Genomic DNA, 23,943 nt, shown 5'->3' with positions numbered 1-23,943 from the left:
ATTGCTGTGTTTTAGTAGTTCTAATTTTTATTTATTTTTTTACCTTTGCTCAACTTTGTATGTGATCACAATTTCAGATTTTAAATGCACAAAAAAACTTTTTTGTTCCACTTTTTACATGATCACTATTTAGATTTCAAAACACATAATTGTTATAACACCATTTGGATTGTTTATCACTGATTGTTTTTCAGGGCACTTCTTTAATATATACACATTTTTTATTATTTTTTGGATTTTGCGTTACCTTTGTATATTTGATTTATTTTTCATTTCTATTTTCTGTATATATTTTTATTTTTTATTTTTATTTTTCACTTCAAGCAGTTCGTATGTTTATTGGTATTTTTAGTCATATTCGTGGATATATATATATATATATATATATATATATATATATATATATATATATATATATATATATATATATATATACCATTTTATGGGATTATACATATTGAAGTATACTTTTTCACTGTTTTTTTATTAATTTATTTACTCAGATGTGTAGCGCAGTTCTTCCCTTGTGGTGAGAGTTTTTTACTATTATTTTAACAGTGAACAGCGCCAATCCCCTATTTTTTATAGTTTATAATCTAATAATGGACAAAACCAATGGACGCTATTCTGTACGCTTACTCTTGGACCTTTCTGCTGCCTTTGATACAGTTGACCCCTCCTCCTCTTAAAAACTCCACACCTTTGGTCTACGTAAATGCACTCTTCGCTGGTTCTCTTCCTACTTATCCAACCACACCTTTTAGCCTTACTTAAAATTCTATTTCCTCCTCTCCTCTTCCGTTCTCTGTTTGGGTCCCCCAAGGTTTTGTTCTTGGACCTCTCCTATTCTCGATCTACATTTCCTCCCTGGGTCAGCTGATAGCCTCCCATGGCTTCCAATATTATCTCTACGCTGACGTCACCCAAATTTATGTATCTCCCCTCAGCTCACTACTTCAGTCTCCAAACGTAACTTCCGCTTCCGCTCACCCAATGAAATAGATTCAAAATACTAACAAGAACTTACAAAGCCATCCACAACTGAGCCCCCAGTTACATCACTAGCCTAATAGTTGTCTTTGTTCCTCCCAAGACCACCTGGTCTCTAGCTCCCTCATCACCTCCTCCCATGCTCACCTCCAGGACTTTTTCTATATAAATCCTGCATAATAATAATGTGGTGACAGTTGCACACATATTTCTTCACCTTTTGCACCCCCTGATGAAGCTCTCCTTTTCTGAGAGTGAAACATGTTCAGTTTCTGTTTTTTTTTTTTTTTTTTTTTTCCACTAAAGTATCTTGATTTTGGTTGGGCACATTTTTTTGAGGAGGGTGCAATGGATCTCATATTTCTCATAGCAAGTCGGCTTTAAAGGATAAGTTCACTTTTACAAAAAAAAAAATATATTTTTTTGCAGGTAAAAAAAATTTAATATGCTATTATTATTTTTTAGGAGCCCACAAAGCATTGCACCCACGATCAAGCAGACAGTCCTGCAGGTTGTCTCTGTAGCTATTTGCCCGTACCTCCGATACGGCAGGCAGTTACTGAATGGCCAGAAGCTCAATGAACTACCTAGAGCATTCAACTGTGCTGTGGTATTTTACTGAAAACTACAAGCCAACAGCTGCAGAGGCTGTTACTTGTAGTTCATTAATTCACAGTGATATGCAAACCAATGACGCAGCCGTGAGGGCGAAGCACGACCACACTCTTTGAATTGTGACAGCGAGTGCGGGGAGAAGATCCCTGGCTTGCTGTCACATGGAGGGGGGGGGGGGTTGGATGCTGAACATGTTACACCCTAAATATGGATGTAACCTGTTCAGAAATGTCAACTTATCCTTTAAACCTGGTCTGAAAATAAGCAAATAGTTCAAATCTGGGCAGAAGCTGGTGCAGTTGGTGACAAAACCCTTCAGTAACCACTGTACCCAGGAGAGGAGAGCCAAACCCATATGTAGCAAATAAGGGCACATTTATGTAGCCGTTGTGGTCCATGTCTCCACAGTAATACATATTGACTTTGGCCAGAGATATTGACATATACAGTACACAACAGAGAATAAGCCAATACTATTCTTTAGACTTGCTGTGAGATTTTTGAAACCCCTGTCTCTTAACCTTTTCAGTGTTAAAATATATAAGCAGTTTTTGGAACATTTTTTTAAAGAAATCCTAATAAGTTAGGTTCTAGCCCAGTGGCTTTTGGTGTGTGGGTATGCACATCCCTATTTTTGCTTTTGTTCAGTAAAGGCCACATATGGGTAAAATAGTATTTGTATAAATCAAGCGTTTCCAGTTTCAAATACTCTTTCAAACCTTGTTTCATATCGTCCCAAAGCCTGAAAGAAGTCTATAGTTAATTTCCAGGAATCTAAAAATGTATAAATACGTTTCTGGTGAATGAGAAACTATCCAGTATTTTCAACTACTCTCAAAATGAATTCTTTAAAATATGGGAACTGTGGTTTAGTAATGTCTTTCCATCTTTCTTTTTCTTACCCCTTTTCCTACCACGTCTGGACCTACTTTGTCAAGCAGTGGATTAGGCCACCTATCTGCAACTCAAAGGGCCCTCCAGCAGTGCTTACAAATTAACTGTTAAAAATCATCTTTACCCTGATTGACTTTTATTTCTATGAGATGTTTTTGTTTGAATAATGAGAATTACACAGCAGAAAAATGGGTACTTTCGTGTAGAAGCTGACATTATTAGGTGCATAATGTTTTAACGAGGTAGAGGAGGCAGTTCTAGTTTCTCAGAGATGCCTACAAAAATCTAAATTGGACTTTGCAGTTACATTAAAGCAGTATTAAACCCAAAGCCAAAAATGTAATATGTTGCAGCTTACCAATCATTAGATGTGGTGGCTGCATCCATATTAGTTTTTTTAGGCTTTTCCCCTCTTTTTTTCACCTTGTGATCCGGCCATTAACACACCTCCTGTATTAGAGTGCCTATACTCTGTCAGTGATATCAGTAATGAAGTGATGGACCTCGGTCCATACATAGAGGGAGCCTTTGATGCTATGAAATCTCCAGCATGTATCTGAGATGCCTGCAGAAATATGGTTTAAGACAGTGGGCACCATCGAGACCTAAGCTTATACAGTGCTTTATTCATACCCCTTTTCCATATTCCAATTTTCCATATTTTGTCATGTTGCAGCCAAAAACGTAAATGTTTTTTATTGGGATTTTATGTGATAGACCAATGCGAAGTGGAAGGAAAATGATAAATGGTTTTCAATTTGTTTTACACATATCTGAAAAATGTGTTGTGCATTTGTATTAAGCCCCCTTTATTCTGATACCCCTAACTAAAATCTAGTGGAACCAATTGTCTTCAGAAGTCCCCTAATTTGTAAATTATTATTATTATTATTATTATACAGCATTTATATAGCGCCAACAGTTTACGTAGCGCTTTACAACTTGAGGGTAAACAGTACAAATACAATACAATTTGATACAGTAGGAATCAGAGGGCCTTGCTCCTTAGAGCTTACAATCTAAGAGGGAAGGTCAAGAGATACAAGAGGTAATAACTATGGGTGATGTGCTGATTGAGAAGATAAATGTACAGTTAGGTGGAGGCCAGATATGCTTCTCTGAAGAGATGAGTTTTCAGGGATCGTCTGAAAGTGGATAAAGTAGGAGAAAATCGGACGGATTGGGGTAGAGCATTCCAGAGGATGGGGGAGGCTCTGGAGAAGTCCTGAAGGCGAGCATGGGATGAGGTAACAAGGGAGTTTGAGAGCAGGAGGTCTTGGGAGGAGCGAAGAGAACGATTAGGTTGGTATTTTGTGACTAGGTTAGAGATGTAGCTGGGGGCCAGGTTGTGGATGGCTTTGTAAGTTATAGTTAGTATCTTGAATTTAATTCGGTGACTGAGTGGCAGCCAATGGAGAGATTGGCAAAGGGGTGTGGCAGACGCTTTGCGGTTTGTGTGGTGGATGAGCCTGGCAGCAGCATTCATGATGGACTGAAGTGGGGATATCCTATTTAGAGGTAAACCAATGAGGAGGGAGTTGCAGTAATCGAGGCGGGAGATGACCAGGGAGTGGATTAGAAGCTTTGTGGTGTCATTGGTTAGGAAGGGGCGTATCTTGGAGATGTTGCGAAGACTGAGGCGGCAAGCTTTGGATAGTGATAGAATGTGGGGTCGAAAGGTTAGTTCGGAGTTCAGGATTACACCTAGGACCTTGGCGTGGGAAGATGGGTTGATAGTTGAGCCGTTGATCTTGACAGGGAAATCAGGGGAAGTGGCACCTGTGTGTAATTTAATCTCAGTATAAATACAGCTGTTCTGTGAAGCCCCCTGTTAAAGAACCATAGTGAACAAACAGCACCTTGAAGGCCAAAGAACACAAGACAGGTCAGGGATAAAGTTGTGGAAAAGTTTAAAGCTGGCTTAGGTTATAAAAAAAAAAAAAATCTCAAGCTTTGAACATCTCATGGAGCACTGTTCAATCCATCATCCAAAAATGAAAAGAGAATGTCACAACTGCAAACCTAACAAGACATAACTGTCCACCTAAACTGACAGGCCGGGCAAAGAGCATTAATCAGAAAAGCAGCCAAGAGGCCCATGCTAACTCTGGAGGTGCTACAAAGAGCCACAGCTCAGGTGGGAGAATCTGTCCACACGACAAGGATTAGTCGTGCACTCCACAAATCTGGCCTTTATGGAAGAGTGATGAGAAGAAAGCCATTGTTGAAAGAAAGCAATAAGAAGTCCGTTTGTGGGGGGGTCTTGGGGGGTCAGATATTTGTCAAAAATTTTGAAAACCATTTATCATTTTCCTTTCACTTTACAATTATGTGCCACTTTGTGTATTGGTCTATCACATAAAATCTCAATAAAATACATTTATGTTTTTGGTTGTAACATGACAAAATGTGGAAAATTTCAAGAGGTATGAATACTTTTTCAAGGCACTCTAGTTGGTCTACTGAATATTAACATTTAAAAAAAAGAAAAACTGGGGGGCAGGAGGCGGAGCCTAGCAGAGCAGACATGCATTGTTAGAGCTCCACACCGCTGAGGAGAGAAGAGAAGGACAAAGCGGAACCTGCAGACTCAAAAGGTATCCATTTGAACCTTTTTGCCCCAAGGAACAAACTGTGAAAGTTTGGGCAGGAAATATGGTACTGGGAGGAAACCGTGGCAGAAATAAAAATCACCTCACAAAGAGCTCACAGGCACTCACTGCAGCTGAAGCAGCTCCAGTCACCTCACAAGATACAGCATCAGGCGCTCTCACAGACAGAAAATGTCACAGCAAGACTCAGATACAGAACAAATCCTCTCACAAACTTCTCCACAAGCCTCCTCAGTATCCCCAGTAATATTACAATTTGAAAAGATGCTTCATAAGGCTTTAAAACAAACCTCAGACCAAATAACAAAAAGCCTAACCAAAGAAATAAGAGAGCTGGGAAACCGCACCGCAGCCTTAGAAATAAAAATGGATGAAATTGAAATTACAACCCAAGAAAATATAACAGAATTGGAACAATTAAAAAAAGAGAATTTAATACTTCAAACTAAGCTCGAAGATTACGAAAATAGAGCCAGACGTTCAAACTTGCGCATAAGGGGAATACCTGAAACTGTGACAGACCTGCAATCTACTATTACTGCTCTATTACAAGAACTAAAGCCAGATATCCCTATTGAACGTTTAGAACTGGACAGAGTACACAGAGCCCTCACAGCCAAAAAGAAAGATGGACCCCCACGTGATATATTCACAAAATTTAATTATTACAGAACGAAAGAACAAATACTAATTGCTGCAAGAGAAAAAAAAAGGAACTTAATTTTCAAGGACACAATTATCAAATTTTTGCTGACCTATCCCAACTTACTTTTACTAAAAGACGATCCATGAAACCCCAACTAGTGGAACTGCAACGCCACAACATTATGTATCAATGGGGCTTCCCCTTTTCAGTCAGATTTAACTACCAAGGTACAATTTACAGAAGCAGATCAGCAGATGAACTACAACAAACCCTTTTAAAATTAAATCTGACAGAACCCACAAGCAGCAGCACTCCCACACGCAGAAGAATGGCATCATCTTCACCTTCAGGCAGCACCCAGAAAATTTCAGAACAAAATGGGAATCATCATTCTCACAAAAGAGGCTGTTATGCCACATCATCCATGGACCAAGAAGATTCAATGGACTGACATCCTAATTCCTGATATCTCTTCATTTATTATACTAAGAGATGGTTCTCTATAAAAACCTATATTTATAACTGAATGTAACTGCATTCTGATAGTCACACACTGTGTGGGATCATGTTACATTCCAGTTATATTTCTTATTACTTCTGATTCATATAGCCTTAGAATATATAAGTGAAATAAGGAAATTCTTGTTCAGTTATATATTATCAGGTAATAACAATAGATTTATTACTTTTTAGGACAAATATGTTCAATAATCCAGAAGTAATGGAAGCTTTTTCTTTCTTTTCTTAAAACAAATATATTATTACCTGACTAGTTCCTAGAATTATGTTTTTGTTCTAATCTGAAGCAATACAACCTCAATTTTATGAGTTAACATATCTAAACAGTTACATATGAATAAAATATGTAATTGTTTACTCTAAAAGGGTTAAAATCCCAAAATAATTCAAAATATCTTCATCAATACCAAAGTTATTAACAGTACCTTTCTAACTGAATTATTTAGCCTAGGGCAAGACTAACCATATACAACCACCCTGGAATAAATAATTTCAACAAAAACTATATTCTGCACTCCACTTAATGAAACATCATTTTGATTTCTTTTGACATAGCACTTCTCTCCTGTAAGCGGAAGATCCGTGTACCCCCATTAGCCCTCCTCATTCTCCCAACCATATTATGTGGGAGTGTGACGAAGGCACTTATTCCCCTGAGAGAGAGATTTATTCTCTTTCACGGGTAAATTGTGATTACTTGCAAAAAATAATTTATACAATGTATCATCTAATCTCATATGTTTTTTGTTTACTCTTTACTCCAGAATTCACTGGTTTCTTTTCTATCTATTCATCTCTTCAGTCCACACAGGTTGATCTGCGCAGTCAGCTCTGCATAACAAAAAGTAAGTCAAAACTATTTGATCTGTTGCCATGGCACCACTGAATATACTTTCCCTGAATGTCCAGGGAATAAATGTCCCTCAAAGGACCAAAGCCTTCCGTACTTTCCATAACAAGAAGGCTCACATAGTATGCCTCCAAGAAACACACTTCACCAAAGATTCTACTCCAAAATATATTTCTCCTTTTTATCAACAAATTTACATGACTTCTGCCTGTACCAAGCAAAGGGGAACTCTAATTGCATTTCACCGATCCACACCATTCACCTTATCATGAGAAATTAAAGACCCAGAAGGTAGATACCTGATACTCATGGGTTATATAATGGATACAGCAATCACGGTGATTTCCTACTACGCTCCTAACAAACAACCTACACCATTCCTCTCACATATATTACAAGTGATTAATACACATAAAATAGGAACAGTGATAATGTGTGGGGATTCGAACCAGGTCCTCCTCCCATTTCTAGATAAATCACCTTTTACACCATCCAAAATAACCTCTAGATTACCTTTTTCTCAACTTCTTTCCAAATACAATCTGGTAGATTCGTGGAGAGAAAGTAACCCAATGAAAAAGAAATTCACTTATTTCTCGCACCCTCATCAAACCTTCACCAGAATAGATCATATTTTTCTAACAATAGGAATGATACCAGAAATTATTGCATCAGATATAATTCCGATTCCGTGGTCTGACCATAATGCAGTATACACTACTATAGCCTCAGCCATACCAAAAGCGCATGACCCAACGTGGTACTTACCGGACATAATGCTCAAACACCCACTACATCAGATGGCCATTGAACAAGCTTTAAAGGAATACATATCAATTAATAATACAACAGACATCTCCCCAATAACACTGTGGGAAGCTCATAAGCCTGTCTTGCGTGGTACAATACAAAGACAAATGGCACTATTTAAATGGGAACGCAAAAATCTAGCAAAAAAACTAGAACTCAATTTTAATGCAGCCTACATATCATTTCAAGATAATCCATCTCAGAGTACAAAATCTCATCTGGAAAAATCTAGATTGGAATACGATCTATTTCTCACTGAGTCAGTTGATAAATCCCTCAAACGCTCCAAACACAATTTCTACATGAATACAAACAAACCAGGTACAAATTTGGCTCGGGCATTAAATTCAACTAACAAATCTTTCAAACCAATACGTTTGAAATTATCAAAAAATGTTTACACTTGTAATCCAGTTAAAATAGTCCATAAATTTCACTCACATCTCGCAACTTTATACAAGACAAACAATGAATTTAATCCTACAGAGGCTGAATCCTTCTCAAAAATAACCTTACCTGAGTTATCTCAGAATCAAAAAAGCAGTTTGGATGAGCCTATAACTATAGATGAAGTTGCTAACGCCATAAAAGACCTAAAACTTAACAAAAGACCAGGCCCAGACGGCTACTTGGCTTTATACTATAAAACATTCTCAGAAATACTCTCTCCCATTCTCACTAAAACTTTTAACAAACTTCTAGATGGACATTCTTTTCGGCAAGAAACACTAATGGCAATTGTTTGTATGATCCCAAAACCCCTTTCTGATGATACTTCCTGTGTGAATTATCGGACTATCTCTCTGTTAAACCTCGATATTAAATTATTAGCAAAAATAATAGCAAAACGCCTCAATAGCATTAAAGGAAAATTAATACATAGAGATCAAGTAGGCTTCATGCCAAATAGACAGGCAGGCGATAATATACGCAGGGCAGTGTTATTGGCACATATTGCTAAAAAACGGAAAATCCCTTTATGTTTTCTATCTCGATATTAAGAGGGCATTTGACACAGTATCCTGGCAATATATGCAATATTCATTACAAAAATGGGGTTTTGGACCCCACTTTTTAACATGGATCAAAGCATTATATAATAAACCCAAAGCCTATATAAAATATGCTGGATACAATTCTGAAGCCTTTAATATCGAAAGAGGTACCCTACAGGGTTGCCCATTATCTCTCTTATTATTTGCCCTTATACTCGAACCCATGGCCCAATACATCAGAACAAACCAAACTATAACTGGCATTGAAGTAGGAGGTATTGCACACAAATTATGTATATTTGCAGACGATATATTACTTTTTCTATCATCACCACAGATCTCTGGTCCTAACTTAATACCAGCTCTTGATGGATTTGCAGCCCTATCCGGCCTTATGATTAATCCTAAGAAATGCCTAGTGCTTAATATTTCACTCACAAACATGGAATTGATCCCGGCTAGGGCTGCACTCCCATTCACATGGGCAGAAAAATCAATCCCATATCTTGGAATTCATTTAACAGCATCTCATTCTGACTTATTCTCAACCAATTATCCTCCTGTATTAAGACAGATCACAAATCTAATAAAACAATGGTCGCAACTTCCTTTATCCTGGATAGGGAAGATTAATGCAATCAAAATGACTATTCTACCCAAATTGCTTTATCTATTCAGAGTCTTCCCTATTCCAATTCCTTCCTATTTTTTGAGAATAGTACAAAAAAGAGCAACTTCGTTTATATGGGGCTCTTCTAAACCACGTATACCTATATACACACACAACATCTTCCCAAAAATAAAGGAGGCCTGGGATACCCTAATTTTACTAACTACTACAGAGCAGCACATTTGGCCAGTCTGTCCAAATACCATGCAATACAGGAAATCCCATTATGGGTATTTATAGAGGCTTCAGAAAATGACCCTCTATTAATATCAAATTTATTATGGCTTGATCCTAAAGACCGCTTTAAAATTCATAATCCCATAACTAAACACTTCTTATCTCTCTGGGATAAACTAAAAACCAAATATCAGTTACAATCTCCACACAATCCTCTCCTTTCTTTTATCAGAAATCCGGCCTTTTATCCGGCATGGATCTACCCAAATTCTTTCAAAGCTTGGACAACATCAGGCATTCAGACACTAAATGACTTCATAGCATCTAAATCATTCCTTTCATTCCCATCGCTTAGAGAAAAATATGATCTACCAACATCTGAGATATTTAGATATCCCCAAATCAAAAATTTCTATACACCATTCCTAAAGGGGGATACACCATTATCCCAATTATCCATTTTTGAATCAATCTGTACAAAAGATCCATTTGCTAAAGGTACAATTTCATCACTTTATAATCAATTATATGGAGTAGCAAATCTTAATAGACCCTCTTACGTTCAGGGGTGGGAGGAGGACCTGGGACGAACTTTAGAAGACACGGACTGGTCTAACATATGGCTCACATCTAAGTCATCTTCACCCAACATCTTAGCACTGGAGACAAATTATAAAGTCCTAACTCGCTGGTACCTTGTACCCGCTAGAGTGGCAAAATATTCACCTGATACCTCAGCTCTTTGTTTTCGAGGATGCCCAGAAATAGGCACATATTTACACATATGGTGGACGTGCCCAGTAATCCAAACCTTCTGGAAGGAAGTCTTCGTGATTGCATCTAAAATATTTAAAAAAATAATACAACCAGATCCATATTTAACTTTACTTAATCTAAAACCGGAATGGTTAACACTCTCTCAATTCAAACTTATGATCCAACTAATAACGGCTGCAAAACAAACAGTGGCCAAGGCATGGAAATCTCCTACATTGGTACTAGCAGAAACAATTCACAGAATGAATAATACAATGTCCCATGCTAAGATGGTAGCCATCGATCAAAATCAAATTCCAAAATTTGAAAAACTTTGGCATCCTTGGATAAAACAACAGTTCCTGTCAAACTTCAATGACTCTGTCCTGTTGCCATGGTAACAGATTAAATGACTTACAGAGACACCCATTCTAAGGCTTCAAAGAGAACTAAAAAGAATAATAAACTGACGAGCGGGACAACCTTGTGGACCATACCTCTACCTTTCAACCCTTTTTCTTCTTTCTCTTTCCTTTTCTCCACCTTACGATTAAAGCTCATTATCAGAATTTATTTGACCTATATACACTCTACTTGTAAACAATATGTATAGTAGGTATAAATCATTTAAATACCTACAAAAGTAACTAAGGAAATGATATATATCTTTAATTTAGGTTTACGTGAACCCGATGTTTAATATTTGAAATTTCATGTTATTTACCTATATAAACCCTACTGTAAAACAATGAGCTTACTTTATAGATCCTTGTAAACTTACTTTATGTATCTTTATAACATTGTATACTCAATAAACTTCTTTTGACAAGGAAAAAAAAGAAAAACTTTTCATACTGTATTTATGCTGTTAGGAATATTTTTCATTACCTGTTCAGTCATATGCCCCCTAGTGTTATTCAGTTTTTACTTAAACATTTTTTCTACAGCAGATGAATCCCCTGCTTGTTATTTTTTCCAACTAAAGTTTATTCTCATGCACTGGTTTATTAATTTTGAATAAAACATTTTTTGACAGGTTAGCCAAGATGGAAAATCACTGCTTGACAAACTTCAGCGCCCTTTATCTCCCAGTAGCTCTGATTCCTTAACTGCTACAGCTAATTACTCTAAGGCTGTGCATCATGTCTTGGATGTTATTCATGAAGTTCTCCACCATCAAAGGCAACTGGAGAATATCTGGCAACATCGGAAAGTTCGATTACATCAAAGATTACAACTATGTGTTTTTCAGCAAGATGTTCAACAGGTGAGATATGTGTTCCAGTAATAACTGCATAAAATCTATGGCTGTAAATAATATACACAATAAGTATTGAACATGTCACCATTTTTCTAGATAAATATATTTCTAAAGGTGCTATTGACATGAAATTTTCACCAAGCTATGTGTAATAAAATGGAATGACACAGGGAAAACAGTATTGAACACGCTAACTGGAATATATTTTACAATCAGAATGTTCCTTTGAACAAAGGTTCAAAAAAATGATGGACATTATAAAAAAAAAAGCACATTATGCACTGACAGTTCTGAGGAGAGCAAAGTACACATCAGGTAAACCGACAAACAGTTCTAATAACATGGGTAAACTTCAAATAGAAAATAACCATCAAAAACAAACAGGAGAATGGAAACGCCAATCTTATTACCCAATCAAGACCCATCAGAAACAGTGTAAAGGTGAAACAACCACTCTAGCTCAAGGCAAGGCACACAAAAAGGGGGTGCCCAGCCTAAGCTGTCCATGGCTGCCACACCCTGTCAAATTTCTTGGGGCAATTTCTGTTAATGTAGGTTAACTTTTATATAGAGGAAGGGTAGCATTAATTGTTTTATTCCCATGAACCTACGGAGTGAGGGGAATGTGCATTCCATCTAAGGATAATTTCCTGTTTGGCATAACATAAATGGTATGTTAGCAGTAATTTAGTGCACCTAGGCTGCTGCTCATCATCCTGAATTCCCATTGTTGCAATTTCCGGTGAGACCAAAAGAGCCAGCTGGAGGCGACCATTAATGAGTTCCACCACTTCCTCCCAATACCGAACAATCCTCGGACAGCTCCAAAAGATGTGAAACTGGAATGCATTTAATAGTTCGTGCAAAATTCTTTGTTCTTAATAACCACTTCAAAATGCCTCCTGTATGGAGAAACTAGTCTCAGGTGTGATTTTGGCCCATTCTTCCACAGTCTTCAAATCTTGAAGGTTCCGTGGGCCTCTTCTATGAATGCTGATCTTTAGTTCTTTCCATAATTTTCTATTGGATGCAAGTCAGGTGATTGGCTGGGCCATTCTAGCAGCTTTATTTTCTTTCTTTGAAACTAATCGAGAGTTTCCTTGGCTTTGTGTTTGGAAATATTGTCTTGCTGAAATGTCCACCCTCGTTTCATCTTCATCATCCTGGTAGATGGCAGCAGATTTTTATCAACAATGTCTTGGTACATTTTTCAATTTATACCTCCTTCAGTGACATGAAGTTTGCCAGTAACGTTTGCTGAAAAACAGCCCTTGACCATGATGTTCTCGCCTCCAAACTTCACTGTTGGTATGGTGTGTTTCTTTTTTTTGGGTGATGTACAGTGCGAGTTGACCTCCAAACATTGTGTTTATTATGGCATCCAAAGAGTTCAATTTTGGTCTCATCTGACCAGACTGTATTCTCCCAGTATTTCACAGGCTTGTCTAAATGTTGTATAGCAAACTTTAAACAAGCTTCAACATGCTTTTTCTTCAGCAATGGAGTCTTGCATGGTGAGCGTGCATACAGGCCATGGCGTTCGAGTGCATTACTTATTGTTTTCTTTGAAACAATTGTGCCTGCTAAATCCAGGTCTCCACAAGTAGTCCTTGGCTCTTGGACAACTCTTCTGATAATTTTTTTCACTACTCTGTGAAGTACCTGGTTGTGGTTGGTTTATTATGAAATAATGATCTTTCCACTTAAAGATTATGGCCCCAACAGTGCTCACCAGAACATTCAGAAATTTGTAAATCTTTCTGTAACCAATGCCATCGGTATGTTTTGCAACAATAAGGTTGTGAACGTCTTGAGAGAGCTCTTTGCTTTTACCCATCATAAGATATTTCTAATTTGACACCTTGGTAATGAGATGCCTTTTTATAAGTCATTAGTTGAGTGAACCAGCTGATATTAATTTGCACTGACAAAGGGCAGGATTGCTTTATAATTACTGATGGATTTCAGCTGGTGTCTTGGCTTTCCATGCCTTTTTTGTACCTCCCTTTCTTCATGTGTTCAATACTTTTTCCCTGTGTCATGCTATTTTATTACACATAACCTAATTTCTAAATGTAGTCTTTATTTTTTTTTTTTGGTTTCTTTGTATGTATGGATTGCATGGGTTGAAAATTTCATGTCAATAGCACCTTTAGTAAATATCTTTACCTAGAAAAATGGTGACACGTTCAATACTTATTTTACCCGGTGTGTCTGTATATACAGTATCTCACAGAAGTGAGTACTCCCCTCACATTTTTGTAAATATTTTATTATATCTTTTCATGTGACAACACTGAAGAAATGACACTTTGCTACAATGTAAAGTAGTGAGTGTACAGCTTGTATAACAGTGTAAATTTGCTGTCCCCTCAAAGTAACTCAACACACTGCCATTAATGTCTGAACCGCTCGCAACAAAAGTGAGTACACCCCTAAGTGAAAATGCCCAATTAGCCATTTTCCTTGCCCAGTGTCATGTGACTTGTTAGTGTTACAAGGTCTCAGATGTGAATGGGGAGCAGGTGTGTTAAATTTGGTGTTATCGCTCTCATTCTCTCATACTGGTCACAGGAAGTTCAACATGGCACCTCATGACAAAGAACTCTGAGGATCTGAAAAAAAAAGAAAAAAAAATGTTGCTCTACATAAAGATGGCCTTAGGTCTGATGAGACCAAGATAAATGTATTTAGTTCAAATGGTGTCAAGCATTTCGTGGCGGCAACCAGGTGAGGAGTACAAAGACAAGTGTGTCTTACCTGCAGTCAAGCATGGTGTTGGGAGTGTCATGATCTGGGGCTGCATGAGTGCTGCGGGCACTGGGGAACTACAGTTAATTTAGGGAACCATGAATGCCAACGTGTACTCCGACATACTGAAGCCGAGCATGATCCCCATCCCTTCGGAGACTGGGCCGCAGGGCAGTATTGCAACATAACGACCCCCGACACACCTCTAAGACGACCACTGCCTTGGTAAAGGTGATGGACTGGCCAAGCATGTCTCCAGACCTAAACCCTATTGAGCATTTGTGGGGCATCCTCATACGGAAAGTGGAGGACCACAAGGTCTCTAACATCCACCAGCTCCGTGATGTCATCATGGAGGAGTGGAAGAGGACTCCAGTGGCAACCTGTGAAGTTCTGGTTAACTCCATGCCCAAAAGAGGGTTAAGGCAGTGCTGGAAAATAAAGGTGGCCACACAAAATATTGACACTTTGGGCCCAATTTGGACATTTTCACTTGGGGGTGTACTCACTTTTGTTGCCCGGGGTTTAGACCTTAATGGCTGCGTTTTGAGTTATTTTGAGGGGACAACACATTTACACTGTTATAAGCTGTACATGCACTACTTTACATTAAAGCCAGGTTTCATTTCTTCAGTGTTGTCACATGAAAAGATATAAAAGAAACCTTTACAAACAATTTGAGGGGTGTAATCTATGTCCATCTAACACTCCCTTGTGTCTGAAGCCTGATCGGTGTTCATATCATGTTCCAGAGGTGCATCGCCTCCTGTTTTAATCCCTTTTTTGCCAACAAATGCACTGCAACCACATTGCGTGCAGTTGTGGGGCATCTGCGTCACTTCCCCATTAACATAAATGTTTAGAATTTGGTGGGCATGCCACCCGCTCACTACAAGTCAGGTTGACTTTGCTGCAGGCACAAAGCAAAGCATCACGTCTGCAGCACGCAAACATGACCATCAGCTGATAGGCAGCTTAAGTGGAGGGGAAGGGGGGGTTGGCAGGCAGCAAAAACTCAGGGTGACTATGCACTTTTGCCGTCCTCCAAGTCTCAAGTTTAAACAAGGATGGGTGGTGGCAAAAATGTGCGCTTTACTGTCCAACCGCCACACACACCCCTTAACCTGCAGTAGGCAGGACGGCTCAGCGCAAAGTTAACCTGACCTGTATTGTTCAGCGGTTGGATAATGACAATCTAGCATTCTGTCTTTTTTTTTTTTTTTTTTTTTTTTTGTCAAAGTAGATCTAAACACAAGAACAGACCTTTTTAATTTCTTTGTCCTGCTTCACAAGACATAGGACTGTTGGGTGATTGGACATTGGCAAAGCTTGACACCGCCCAGCATTACCTCTCCCACCCGGATCATTGCCTCTGTTTTTTTTTATAGTCCCCTTCTTCCCAATGAATAGGGTTCCCTACTTCTGCAAGTGAGTGGAATCTTGTTGGCTTTTGCAGTCTTATGGATATGATCTCTTCCCAATGTATGGGTCTAATGTTGTGTCCGAAGGCCACAAGCTGGAGTTTTTACATTTGACTCTTTAATATTTTTAATATATTAATAATTAAAGTATTATTTTTTTTTTTAAATTACATTTTTTTGTGGTGAGGTGTTGTGAATTCTGGTGCTTTTAAATTCCCAAGTCCAGAACTGAGCATTCTAAATACTTTTTAAAGGTGTACCTAATGCGGAGTTCCAGCCCCCCCCCTCCCCTTTACCTTTCCTTTTCAATTTGCAGCCGCTGTAATTTTCTGATAATGCAGTTCAATATGGCTACCTGGAGTTGTTCTGTACACAGAATGTGTATTGAACGCACCCCAGAAACCTCATTTCTTGCTTATGTGATTGGCTCACCGATTTTCCCAGAAGCCTGCACTAAGAAACAAGTCAGATTTCAGGCATTTCCTAGAACAAAAATATAATTTTTGGTGAGATACTCCCAATAAGAACACATCTAAAGGGTTGCAGGCCCAGAAGATTTCCTCATTAGTGCTCTGCAGGTGCCATAGCTGGTTGATTATCATGAAACCACTCCCATTAGATTCATATTCCCACATGGGCACAAGCACACAGGGATTTCTTCTGAATAACCAAAGGTAGGAATCTGCAGCAAAGTTTGTTATAATCCATGCGCAAAGCACACTGAGCCTTGTAAATGGCCTGGCGGCGGGGGAAGGAGGAGGGGGGCCAAACTTCCAAAATGTGACAGTGAAGAGGGGAGGAGTAAGCAAACAAGCAGAGCTTCCTCTTTTGGGTGGATCTCTATTTTAAAGTACATTTTAAAGCCGAACATTTTTATAGCTTATTAATGGGTTGGAACCTGCCTGCTGTGGGTTTGAATTGTCTGTGCCCCTCCTGGGTATAATCACCCTCTGTTGTGGTGACAATGCCACTGGGACTGAAAGTAATTGAATATATTATCTTGTTGAAAATCAGTTTTACACATTTTTGCCGGAGACCAATTTTTTGTTTTTAATATAGGTGTTGGATTGGATTGAAAATCACGGCGAAGCATTTCTAAGTAAGCACACTGGTGTAGGAAAATCTCTTCATAGAGCAAGAGCTTTGCAGAAACGTCATGAAGATTTTGAAGAAGTTGCTCAGGTCAGAACATTTAGTTTACTTTTGAAATGCTGATCTTTTGTAGCAATGCTATGGCTAGAGTGTGTATATTTTGCTAACAAAAGAAATTATATATATATATATATATATATATATATATATATATATATATATATAATATATATTTGTGTGTATATAACAGGGCTTTTTTTCAGCAGGAACGCGGGGGTATGCATTTCCGGCACCTCCAGCACTGAATGTATGTAATAGCATGGGGTGTGCTGGAGGGTCTATTGATGTTGGCTGCTGGGGGATCTATTGTCACTGATGGGAATCTGATTTTGTGTGAGGGTCTATTGTTGCTGATGGGGAATCTATTGTTGCTGAGGGGGGGGTCTTATGTTGCTGGAAGGGATCTACTGTTGAGGGAGAGGTCTATTTTTATTGGCTGCTGGAGGATCTATTGATGCTGGCTACTGGGAGATCTGTTGTTGCTGCTGGGGGGGTCTAATGTTGCTTGGGTGGATATTTTGTTACTGGGTGTGATATTTTGTTGTGGGTGGTTCACGGTTGCTGTAGGGAATCTGTTGCTGTTGTGGGGGAGTCCATTGTTGCTGGGGGAGTCTATTGTTGTGTGGGGATCTATTGCTGGAATTATATTGTTCCTGGCTGCAGGGAATCTATTTTACTGCTTTTTACTGCTTTTCTTTTTATCATTAACATGTTCCATACAAATGATTTAGTGCCACAAAATGATACTTGGTTCTGCATTCTCTAAAAGGGGCAGTACTGGTAGGTGGGTAGGGGGTGGAATCAAGGGACGGTGGTCACAGGTGGGTAGGGGCAGAGACAAGGGGTGACTCAGACGGGGGGGGGGGGGCAGTTCCTGCACCTATTCTCCATGGAAAAAAGCCCTGGAATATAGTAAATATATAGATATATCTATCTATCTATATATCTATATATCTATATATCTATATATATATATATATATATATATATATATATATATAGAGAGAGAGAGAGAGATATGTATATATATATAGATATAGAGAGAGAGAGAGATATATGTATATTATATAGATAGATATAGACATAAATATATATATATATTTATTATTATTTCAGGTACTTATATAGCGCTGTCAATTTACGCAGCGCTTTACATATTCATTGTACATTCACATCAGTCCCTACCCTCAAGGAGCTTACAATCTAAGGTCCCTAACTCACATTCATACATACTAGGGACAATTTTAGACAGGATCCAATTAACCTACCAGCATGTCTTTGGAGTGTGGGAGGAAACCGGAGTACCCGGAGGAAACCCACGCAGGCACAGGGAGAACATGCAAACTCCAGGCAGGTGGTGTCGTGGTTGGGATTCGAACCAGTGACCCTTTTTACTGCTAGGCGAGAGTGCTACCCACTAGACCACTGTGCCTAGATATAGATATAGATATAGATATAGATAGAGAGATATGGAAAATTGTTGTCCATACTTACCGTAATTTTCCTTTCCTGGATCCTTCCCATGTCAGCCTACTATGGGTCAGCTCCGCCCCCTCTGACCCCTCCAGGACCACCTCTTTTCTAGCCCATAAAAGGGCGGCTGTCTGCCCACACCAGTGTTCAGAAAAAAAAAAAAAAAACGCGCCTCGCGACGGAAAAACTGGGTGGGAATCCTCCGGCTGACATGGGGAGGATCCAGGAAAGGAAAATTACGGTAAGTATGGACAACAATTTTCCTTATTCCTGGACCTCCCCATGTCAGCCTACTATGGAATGTACCAAGCAATATTAAGAAGGGAGGGAAGATAAAAAATAAGCCAAACCCTCAATGCAATGCTACTGAAAATTTTTAATGGGCAACAGCCGCCGTAATACTGTAAAGCCAAATGTTTCCTCAGGCGGACAAGCCATATTAAGCTTGTAATGCCTAATAAAAAGGTGTTGGGCACGCTCCAGATTGCTGCTCTGCAAACTACCTCAGCTGCAACCTTGGCGTATGCCCAGGATGCTACCATACCCCTTGTCAAATGTGCTTTGATCTCTGAAGGAGGAGGAAGGCCCAGCGTTTTGTATGCAATATGCATGGTCTTGACAAACCAGGAAGACCCAACTCTGGAAAACCTACAGCTGATCTTGTTTGCCAAAGCTTTTAGTCAATTTCAGGTAGGTTGAAACTGCAGAGACCAGGTCTAACCTACTCCACTCATCATCAGCTGTATCCGCCGGAAAGGCTGGGAGAATGACCTCCCAGTTCATACGAAATTATGTGGCACCTTAGGTAGAAAGCTCGGTATCGACCTAAGGACTATTTTGTCTGGGAGCACCAAACAATATGGTTCTTTAGATGAGAAGGCGCACAACTCGGAGTCTCTTCTGGCCGAGGCCACGGCTAGTAAAAAAACAAAACTGTTAAAAGAAATAATGAACAAGAGAAAGCTTGATCAAACGGAGGAACCAGCAATGTTCCCAAGACTAGTGTTAAGTCCTCTTAATGATTTCGATGGAGGTCTGATTTCTATGGCTGCACCTAAAAAATCAGATCACCAACGGATGTAGAGCATATCTTGCACACGACATAGCCGACAAGCTAAGCTATAAGCTAACCGTTGGAGACTATGCAGAAACTCCAAAAATGTTAGATACTGAGGGAGATCCAAGGCCCCAACCCCTTTCCATAGTATTCCAGATCCGGTGATAGAACGAATGTAACCTGACGATCCTGTAATAATGTAATCAACTTTATCCTCCTGCGGTTCGGGGGTCAGGCCGCACTCTGCAGAAGGAGATTTTGACAAGGAGGCAGAGGGATTGCTGAGCCCAACATTATCCTCCAAGCCAGGAGGGAACCACAGCTCCCTGAGCCAGTAAGGTAGGACTACTATTGCTGTGACCCTTTCTTGCTGAATCTTCAGCAGTATTTTGAGAGCCAATGGAAGCGGCGGGAACACATACAACAAGGGGAAGTTCCAAGACCTGGACAGAGCACCCTGACCCAATGCCTGTGGATGCTAGGTCTGGGTGAAGAAGCAAGGCAGTTGACAATTCTCCAATGCCATAAGATCTATCTAAGGCATCCCCCAGATCCTGGAGATCTTGCATAGGTACTTGGGTTTGAGGCCCCATTTGTTGCGATCCCCAAAGTCTCGACTCAAGCAATCTGCTAAAACATTGCCAGGCCCTGGGAGTTAAGATGTTGCAAGAGAGCCGAGATTCTCTGTGCAGAGGAAGATTGACATGCCACCTGAAGGAGAGGGTGACTTTTTGTGCCCCCTTGATGAGACACATAAGCCACCGTAGCTTTGTTGTCCAAAAGAATCTTGACAGCTCGACCTCGCAACATAGGTTGGAACACTAAGAGTGCATCTGACAGCATCCAATCCCAGGAAATTTGAACTCTTTGCCGCACAAAGGTACCATTGGACTTGAACCTGTTGTCCCAGGCAGTGTGCCCTGCAGCCTGCCAGACTGGTATTGGTCGACACCATTATTGGTTCTGAGGCCTTCAACGGAACTCCGCTGGAAAGATTGCGTGCTACTGACCACCAACCAGGGACCAGATTATCAGAATTAGCAGATGATCCTACTGAAGAAGAAAGTTGCATTGAATCCTCCTTCTGCGCCACCTGACCCATGGGACTACTGGACCTGTGGCTGATAAAACCCCCAGATACGGCATGGATTCCTTCAGCATCATAGAAGGCCTGGCCATCACTGCTTTGTCTGAGATTGGATCCCCTGGACCTTCCTCTGAGGAAGAGAAACACGACCCCGATCCGTGTTGAATTGTACTCCTAAATACTCCAACATTTGGGTCAGATGCATATGGCTCTTCCGAAAGTTGATCAACCAACCGAAACGAGTTAGTGTTTTGCAGGTGAATTCACATGAACTAGAAGGAGCTCATTTGACGGACCCAGAAGTAGCATGTCATCTAGATAATGAAATATTTGCACTCCCTTGACCCTGAGAGTCACAACGACCGACAGTAGCTTCAAAAAACGTTCTTGGAGTCGTGCAGAGACTGAATGGGAGAGATTAAAAATGAAAATGAAAGCCTTCCATGGAAGGCCTAAGAAAACAATGGTGAGATGCGTCTATAGAGAGGTGAAGATACGCATCTGCCAGATCGATGGAAACCATCCAGTCTCCTGACTCCACAACCGAAACAATCATTTCCAATTACTCCATTTTGAATGGTGGAACCTTCATGTAAGAATTCAGGACTTTGAGGTCAAAAACAGGTCTGAAACCCCCTGAAGCCTCTGGGACCAAAAACAGAGGGGGAACATACTCTTTGACCCAATTCATGCCTTTGAACCGGAAGGATGGCTCTTGCTGCCAACAGCTCCCCTATATATTGCCTCCTTTCCAAATCCATAGGAAGTTCAGTTTCTATGAACAAGGTCTGAGGGGGCCTTGTTCTGAACTCGAGACAATAACGTGATCGAATGACGGCTACAATCCAGGCATCATGTAATTTGTCTGCCCAAACCCCCCTGAATTGGGCTAGTCTTGCTCCTACTTGAGAGGGTTAAATGGAGACAGCTTCAGAAGGACTTATTTGAAGCCTTAGGCTCTGTCTCCACTACTGCGAGTTGTTGCGTGACCTGACACATGCGAAGTCTCATGACAAGTCAAAACCCATGTATTTTAATGGTCCCCGTTCTAATTGGTGCGACTTAAGTCGCAGAGACTCCATAAAAGGTTTTTGCACTACTTTGTTCTGACATCTGTGCCACTTGTTCTCACGTGGTTTTCACAGGTTGAATGACATCGCATCACAAATCGCACAGCAAAGTCGCAGTGTAAATCGTGCAACTCTGGGGACTCAACAGTGGAAACAGCCCCAGGAGCTTTGTTGGCCCTGGGCTTGGAAGGTTTCTGGAAGGTTGAACCAGCTCCCCTCCACTGTCTGAAAAACTGTCTGTAAGCCCTAGCCTCTCTGAATCCTTCTTTGGATCTCTTGTAAAACTGAAAGGGCTGCTGTGTCTTAAAGAGCCATTATCTTTGCTGTCATCTTGACCTGGTCGACAGCCACTTCAGCCACAACTCTACAGAAGTCTGCAAAGGAGAAGAACTGCCACTTCCCAGACTTTCATCCAAACATCCATCCACCAGCTCTACTACCCACACTCTAAGGCTGGATTCACACCCATGCACTCCCAGCGCATTCCGCAGAATCGCACCACAGAACGTGTTCCATAGGAGACCATGATAAACGGACGGTAGTGCAAATCCGCAAAACGCACAGGTGGGAACCCAGCCCAAGCGCTGCTGCCACAGGAGTGAGTGCTACCGCCGGTCTGCAGACCTAAAACTATACAACCTTTTTAGGTCTGCGTTTATTTTGCGATCCATAGGATCCCTAAAAGAGACCGAATACTCCAGCGGAAGCGTAATGTGGTGGGCGAATATACATAATGAAGCATCCACCTTAGGTGTAGTGTCCCATTATGCACATTGAGCTTCTTCTCAGCCACACCCCCCCCCCCCCCCCCCACTCATCGTCAATTACTTTTTTAATTTCAGAAATGAAATGGGAACGAGGGTAACGATTTATTTAAATACGGGTAGTATCTTTTTCTTTCCTTAACAGCCTCCACTAAGGGGGGGAACCAGTGCAAAAATCAAACGTATGCGATTCTGAGACCATCTCAGCCTCAGATGGATCCGAAGCGCTATCGACTTCAGTAATAAAACGCACTGAAAACACATGATCTGAATCTGCAGATGGTGAAGATACAGCAGGATGAGCAGAATTCCTTGAAACACTCTTTAACCCTTCCTTGACTGCGTGCTTAATGTAGGATTTAACCTGGCGTGCTTTTGCAGCATTGTCCTGAGCCGTCTGATGTCTTGACCTCTCTTGGCTTGGGTCCGAGCGACTAAAGTGAGGTAAGAGCGAGGGAGATCTGGAATGCTGTGACAACAGGCATCTCTCCAGCTGCATGCAACTCTGCGATTTTTCATGTCTAGTCCCTTCTTTACTGTTTTGAGACTGGAATGCTGATTTGGAACCTCTTTGTGGGAGTTTATCTCGCAGTGGGCCCTTCTCTCTGTAAAACACAGAGGATGTGCTCTCTATTTTTTTTTTTTTTTTAAATAAAATAAATAACTACAATTAAAATAAACTTCTCCATCCAAATCTTCGGTGCTTAAGGCAGCTAGGCAGGCAGGCAAAATTCCCTAGTCCTCGAAGGTACAGGATAATAAAAATACTCTTGACAGACAAGTAACACAGCAGAAATAATGAGAGACCTGGAAGGAAGCTTACCAGAGCGGAGAAGCAGATTGAATAGCTGGAGCCTGAGATCAGCCTAGAGGACAGAGGCTGCTGCAATCAGCAGTGAGCATTCTGGTGTTTGCTAGACAACCCAAAGAGGAAGCTACCTCTGACCTCACCTGCACAACTCTGAGCTTCCTGAAAGGAGTACACGTGGAGGAGGTGAACCACAAGACCCAGCGAGCCAAACCATGAACACACAAAAACATGGAAGGAGAGAGTGCCAGCACCTGCCTAACAAAGGTATATACAGTCATTTATACTGCCAGTGACCTTTGCCAGTAATACACAGTCATTTATACTGTACCATACAATCCCAGCACCACGGGAATCCACCTCCTCAGGAGATTTACAGCCTATATGGGGGGGTCTTCTGAATCAGGAGAGGCTGAACCCGACAGGTTGGATGGATGGATGGAGAAGAAAAAAAAAAAAAAAAACTTTAAAAGGCGTCTGGAGCGAGGACGAAAAAAGAACACTGGTGTGGGCAGACAGCCGCCCTTTTATGGGCTAGAAAAGAGGTGGTCCTGGAGGGGTCAGA

The 23,943-nt window shown here is 40.4% G+C and overlaps 1 protein-coding gene across 1 annotated transcript in view; it reads left to right on the top strand.

The window, feature by feature from the left end:
- TRIO (trio Rho guanine nucleotide exchange factor) overlaps positions 1-23,943 on the top strand; it is a gene marked incomplete in the record, with an annotated part of 1,361,655 nt that overhangs the window by 274,716 nt on the left and 1,062,996 nt on the right. Inside the window, 2 exon segments of the mRNA XM_073630705.1 lie at positions 11,571-11,801; positions 17,027-17,149. Coding sequence (XP_073486806.1) covers positions 11,571-11,801; positions 17,027-17,149 — 354 coding nt within the window.

Source organism: Aquarana catesbeiana, linkage group LG05, assembly GCF_042186555.1.
Source record: "Aquarana catesbeiana isolate 2022-GZ linkage group LG05, ASM4218655v1, whole genome shotgun sequence".
Taxonomy (NCBI): Eukaryota; Metazoa; Chordata; class Amphibia; order Anura; family Ranidae; genus Aquarana; species Aquarana catesbeiana.
The sequence above is the reverse complement of the archived record's forward strand: the minus strand, read 5'-3'. Positions and strand labels throughout refer to the sequence as shown.